We start from the raw sequence: 6,446 nt of genomic DNA on the forward strand, positions 1-6,446 counted from the left end.
TGTTACTCAATGTACAGCCAAAACTATTCACTAGAACACTTTTCTTTTTCCTCTCTCAACTTTAAGATATTATGTCAAAGTAAGACAGAAATTAGCAAAGCACAATTTACCATAAAATAAAATGTAAACATTGTCATTGTAAATAATAACATCAAAACACAAATCCTGCATCTTTACAAATAATCAAAAGACTCTAAAACTTAAAGAGCTATAAACTAGTACTAATTATCATCAAGACCTATGAAGAACAGAAAAATCAAATCTTTTCTTCTCTTCATTCCATTTGAGTCCAATTTCATCTCCTTTCTTTAAGCTTCTCCTGTCTACAAAATCTGTGATCCATGTATTGTTGAAGACATGACTATCGTTGGAAGGTCGTATCTTGAATGTAAGAGAAAGAGGAAATCCAATGTCAATATCAAATACTTCAACTTCAACTCCTTCTTTCTCAGCTTTAGCTTTATCCACCACAGGAACCACCCACTTCTTAGCCATATCTTTGTTTAACAGAAGTCTACAGTTATCATCAAGATCACTATTTGTCAGCACCTTCTTGATCATCCATGGATCACCAACATTGGTTGAACAATCAGAACATGTCCCAACAGAACTGCATGTGCTGTTTGTTGTTGAAACATAGGTTTCTTGTTGGACAGGTTTTTGTTTCTTGACAAATTGTGTCTCATGGAGACAACTACAAACATTAAGAGATAGATGGAGACAGACATTAGGATATGAAGACATATCCAACAGAGATGAAGAAACATTGTTCATCTTGTTATTTTTGGTTTCTTGGTGTCCGCGTTTCCGCTTACGGGTGACTTGTGTGGAACATGAACAAGAACCAAAAGCAAGTACAAGATGGGGACAAACATAGGTAACAGAAGAAGAAACAGACGATGATGATGATGATGATGATGATGAAGAATATGAAGATGAATGGGATGAGGCAGGCATGAATGAATGATATGAGGTAGCCATGGATCAAAATCAGAGAAAACTTGCGCAAGAAGAAAGTGTCGCTCTGAAATTGAAAGAAAGTGTTATGCTGAAAGTGTTAAAGAACTAGTTGTTTTTATAGCTAATTAAGTTTAACGGCTAGTTAATCTTTTCTCATTAGATTTTTTTTTTCTTTCTCAATTTTATTAAATCTTAATGAATCTTTCCTTTATTACATATTAATGACTAAAGATTTTTTTTTGTTAGTTTTTATATTTTTTTTATTTACAGCGATTGGCAACATTAGAAATTCATTTTTCCTTTTTTATTTCTACTGCAATATTAGATTTTATTTTTATATTCTCAATTTTATTAAATCTTAATGAATCTTACAATTTATTGTGTATTAATGGGTCAACATATTTTTGTTAGCTTTTAAATTTTTATTTACACCGATTGGTTTTCAAGATTAGGGTTTCTTAATTTTCTTAATTTTGTATTTAATAAATGAATCTTTTTAGTTAAATAAAAGATGAACCCATCTTATTTAAAGAATCTTATATTTTTATTACATCTTAATAATCGTACTTTTTTGTTAATTCTTTATTTACATAGTATTGGATTTTTTCAAGATTTGATCTCTATTTTATTTTATCAATTTTATATCATATTTTTCCAAAATTTAAATTTGCAGTTACGCGGATCCACTAATTTGTTAGCTTTTCCCTTTTTTTTATTTTTTTATAATACTAATCACATTGACTACAACATTAATCCTCAATAAGAAAATAGACTTTTTAGTTTTTTCTCAATGTTTTAAAGTAGAATTCTAATAGTCATATATGTTAATATGTCCTTTTTTGATGGTAGAATATCTCAATTTAAATTAATTCTATTAAAATCAAATTTATTATTTTATGTTCTCAAAACCCTCTCTACATATTTATTGTATAAAACTAACGAATTAATATTTTAAATTTGGATAGACTTTTAGTTTCCAATTTTAAAGATTTTTTTGTTAGTTTTTATTTTTTTTATTTACAACGATTGGCTTCCAAAATTAATCTTTCTTAATTTTATTATTTTATGAATCTTTTTATTATAGATAGTTACTTAAATAAAAGATGAACCACTCATGAATCTTAATTTTTTATTATATCTTAATGATTACAGATTTTTTTTTTAGTGTTTTATTGTTTACTTAAACGGATTGGATCTTTTCAAGATTAAATTTTTGTTTTATTTATTTTGTCACTTTTTTATCACATTCAAAAACGAATTTTGCACTTATCCGCATATAGTCATTTATTTTTTGACTTTATTTTTTATATATATTATATTGACTACAACATTAATTCTCAATAAGAAGATACATTTATTTACTTTTCCAATTTTTTTAATGTAAAATTCAAATGATTATTTATTTTAATATTTTCCTTTTCGATAATAGAGCATCTCATTTTGTTAATTATCTTGTCATATAGGTCTATTTAATTCTAATTCAAACTAATTATATTAAAATCAAATTTGTAATTTTATGTTCTCTTACACATTTATGGTCAAAAATCGACCGATTAATATTTAAAAGTTTAGATAGAATTTTTAAGCTATTAATTATAAAAAGAATCTTCAAAATTCTTAAGAAATTGAATAAATATATTGTTTTCTTCAAATTAAAATTTTGATGTTAAAAACTATTAATTGCGCTTAACGGCTAGTTAATCTTTTTTCATGTCGGTTCATTCTTCCTTATTTTTTTCTACTGCAAAATTAGATTTTATTTTTATTTTCTCAATTTTATTAAATCTTAATGAATCTTTCATTTTTGTTAAATCTTAATTGCTAAAGATTTTTTTTGTTAGTTTTAAATCTTTTATTTACACCGATAGGCTTTTAAGATTAGGGTTTCTTAATTTTATTAATTTTCTATTTAATAAATGAATCTTTTTATTATAAATCTCCAATAGTTAGTTAGTAAATAAAATAGGAACCCTTCTTATTTAATGAATCTTAGAATTTTATTACATCATAATGACAACATATTTTTTATTAGTTTAAATATTTTATTTAGATGGGTTTGATATTTTCAATATTGCTTTTAATAATTTTATCAACTTTTTATTAAATCTTAATGAATCTAACATTTTTATTATATATTAAAGATTTTTTTGTTAGTTTTTATATTTTTATTTACACATATTGGCTTTTAAAATTAGCTTTCTTAATGTATTAATTTTTTATTTAATATTTTTAGGCGTGTTGGTATTTATAAAGAAAGAGACGAATGCAAATTTTTTGACTACACAGGAGGAGAGATCAACTCTTAAGTCCGTAGATGTTTTGATTATTGGTGGGTAGGAGGGAAACATGCATATGTAGATTTGACTAGATTTTCCGCTGGACTGAAGGTTTTAATGTGAAACAGACAGTTCTGAAAGCCGCTTCAAATAAAATTGGTCAAATATGAGAAAACATGTTCCGACATGAGAAAACAGTTTTAAAATAATTAGGGCCTGTTTGATTTGATTTTGTAAAACTGTTTTTTAGTTTTTAAAATTTGAAAATAAGAAAATTTGTTTGGTAGTCTAATTTTATAAAATTGTTTTTGAAAACTATTCTCTATTGAGAGTTTTAAAAACTAAAAAACTAAAACAGGTTTTAGAGGTTTTGGTTTTTGGTTTTTAGTTTTGGAAATTATGATGAGGAAAAAACAAGGAAAAGTGGTACACTTTTTAAAACGATTTTTAAAAGTAGAATTACCAAACATGTTTTATTTTATTGTTTTTCTTCAAAACTCTTTTAAAATTGATTTATAAAATAGTTTTTAAAAACTATAAAATTTTCAATTTTTAGATTTTAGAAACCAAAAACAATTTCTCCAAACAAGTTTTTAACTTTTAAATTTTTAAAACGATTTTTAAAAACAGAGCTACCAAACAGATTTTATTCCATTAGTTTTTTTAAAAACAATTTTTTAAAACTGATTTATAAAATCATTTTTAAAAATAGAAAATCAAAACTCAATCAAACGAGCCCTTAGTTTTGCATCCAAAAAAGGACCACGGTGCAATAGATCTTGTTGTTTGATTTATATATATATATATATATATATATATATATATATATATATATATATATATATATATATATATATATATATATATATATATATATATATATATATATATATATATATATATATATATATATATATTAATAAATAAATAAATAATTAATAAGTAAATCTTTTTCTTATAGATCTCCAATAATTAATTAAATAAAAGATGAGTCCTCCGTATTTAGTGAATATTAAATTTCTATTACATCTTAATAATTGCACATTTTTTTGGTTAGTTTTTTAATTTTTTATTGACACAGATGGTTTTTTTAAGATTTAAAATTTTAATTTTATCAATTTTTTATCACAATTTTTCAAAATGTAATCATGCAGTTACTCGGATCCACTAAATTGATTATCTGTATACCGATCATATTAAATACAACATTAATTCTCAATAAGATACACTTTTTATTTTTATTTTATCTCCATTTTTTAAAAATATAATTCAAACAATTATGTGTCCTTAATATTTCCTTTTATCAATTATTATATAGAATACCTCAGGTCCATTGAACTCAAATTCTAACTAATTATATTAAAACTGAATTTACAATTTTATGGCTTCTTGCACATTTATAGTAAAAATCGGACACATTAATATTTTAAATTTGGGTAGACTTTTAGTTTATACTTTTAAAAACATTCTTTAAAGTTAAATTTATCTTATCTTATCTTTTTACTCTATCGAAACTAATCTTAAGAAGTTGAAATAAAAATATTAATTTCTTCAAACCAAAATTGTGTGATGTCAAAGCCAAACATTCAACCAATAAAGTGTATTTTAGGCATTATATATATATATATATATATATATATATATATATATATATATATATATATATATATATATATATATATATATATATATATATATATATATATATATATATATATATATATATATATATATATATATATATATATATATATATATATATATATATATATATATATATATATATATATATATATATATATATATATATATATTAGGGAACCATGTAAAAATACAAAAATATCTATAAATTTTAGAGATATATCTTCAGACGCTCAAACACAAACAGTGGCATACTGAAACAGAAAAAAAAATAGAAAATCAAAAAGTTGTATTTTGTAAAATAAAATTATCTTTCGGAACATAAAATTAACACTACATGTGTGATGTTAACATAAAATCAAACATTACGTTCCAATATTCAGGTGGGCGCTTCAACATCTTCATAGTATCTTCGACTGATCTTGAAATCGTTGCTTCCACCTCGATCGGAACTTTTGTTTCAAAACGGAAAAATGTATTTCATATAATCCTTACATATGCATTCGTCTTGAGCTCGTAGTTATTGAACTCAATCTTGCTTACGTTGTTAGTTGACTGTGAACAGTACTCGAGCTTCACAATTTTTCGAGATCTCCGTAAGATAGGAGATTATGCACTTCGTATTGCAGATCTGCAAAATGGGTGTACTCGTTGATCTTAAATTCTCGTCAAGGTGTCACGCTGGAAAAGGAAATATTTGTGACATTTGCGACATTTTCTGTTTGTACGAGACATGCATTCGTGGAGGTTTCGAAGATGCATCTCCAATACCACTCTATATTCTTATTTCGGAGATGCATCTCAGGAACCTCTCATGATCCAAACAGAAAATAGAACATGTGTGTTTTGTTTGACAAATGGAATTTTTTTTAGCAAACAACAAAATGTATTAAAATATTTAAAATTGTATTTATTACACTTCATCAATATTAATACACAATGATGTTTGTATCTCATTATGCTGGTTCTAGATCATTTGGTTCATTGAGTCCCAATATATACACAAACCGCTCTTACTATTTCCCAAGCAATTCTTCAATGTAGCATGGGCAGACTCAACTCGGTTTGTTGTTGTATTCTCAAGGTGTCTAATTTAATCGGTCCATGCACAAACAATTTTCTCCTTCACCTGGTCCAAAATTGTGCTTTCAACATATTTCAACAAATCTGGATATTTCTCGCACATCTTCCTAAAATGTATAATGAAATCGGCATATAACTCTTTAGTAGAAGAATTTACTATAACATTCCATGCATCCATTATTTTTTCCACTATCACACCCGTTTTCACCATTTTTCCATCTTTGGCCTTTATATGTTTCGTCCCTACCGCGGATTTAACCTGACTTCTCATATTCTATTATATGATACATATAAAGTAATGCATAAGAAGTAAGAAATTTCTTTGCAACCAAATTCATCAAAGCGGTATCACGGTCGATAACAATTACTTTCAGCATCTCTTCTTAGCCTTTCAACATTGTCCGACACACCTCTAAAGCCCAAGTAACATTCTCCTCTTTTTCGCTCTCTAAAAATGCAAACCTGACAGAATAGGTCTTCTGAGTA

At 25.3% G+C, this 6,446-nt stretch overlaps 1 protein-coding gene across 1 annotated transcript; it reads right to left on the minus strand.

The window, feature by feature from the left end:
• Positions 1 to 231: 231 nt before the first annotated feature.
• On the minus strand, positions 232 to 981 carry LOC127081321 (B3 domain-containing protein At2g33720-like). The gene has a single exon (XM_051021594.1). The coding sequence runs from the start codon at positions 979 to 981 to the stop codon at positions 232 to 234; it is 750 nt and encodes a 249-aa protein (XP_050877551.1).
• Between the last annotated feature and the right edge of the window lie 5,465 nt (positions 982 to 6,446).

This window comes from Lathyrus oleraceus, chromosome 5 (assembly GCF_024323335.1).
Source record: "Lathyrus oleraceus cultivar Zhongwan6 chromosome 5, CAAS_Psat_ZW6_1.0, whole genome shotgun sequence".
NCBI classification, from domain to species: domain Eukaryota; kingdom Viridiplantae; phylum Streptophyta; class Magnoliopsida; order Fabales; family Fabaceae; genus Lathyrus; species Lathyrus oleraceus.

Bases quoted from the DNA above. Each gene is read 5' to 3' on its own strand.
- LOC127081321 (XM_051021594.1), bottom strand. From the start codon at position 981: ATGGCTACCTCATATCATTCATTCATGCCTGCCTCATCCCATTCATCT.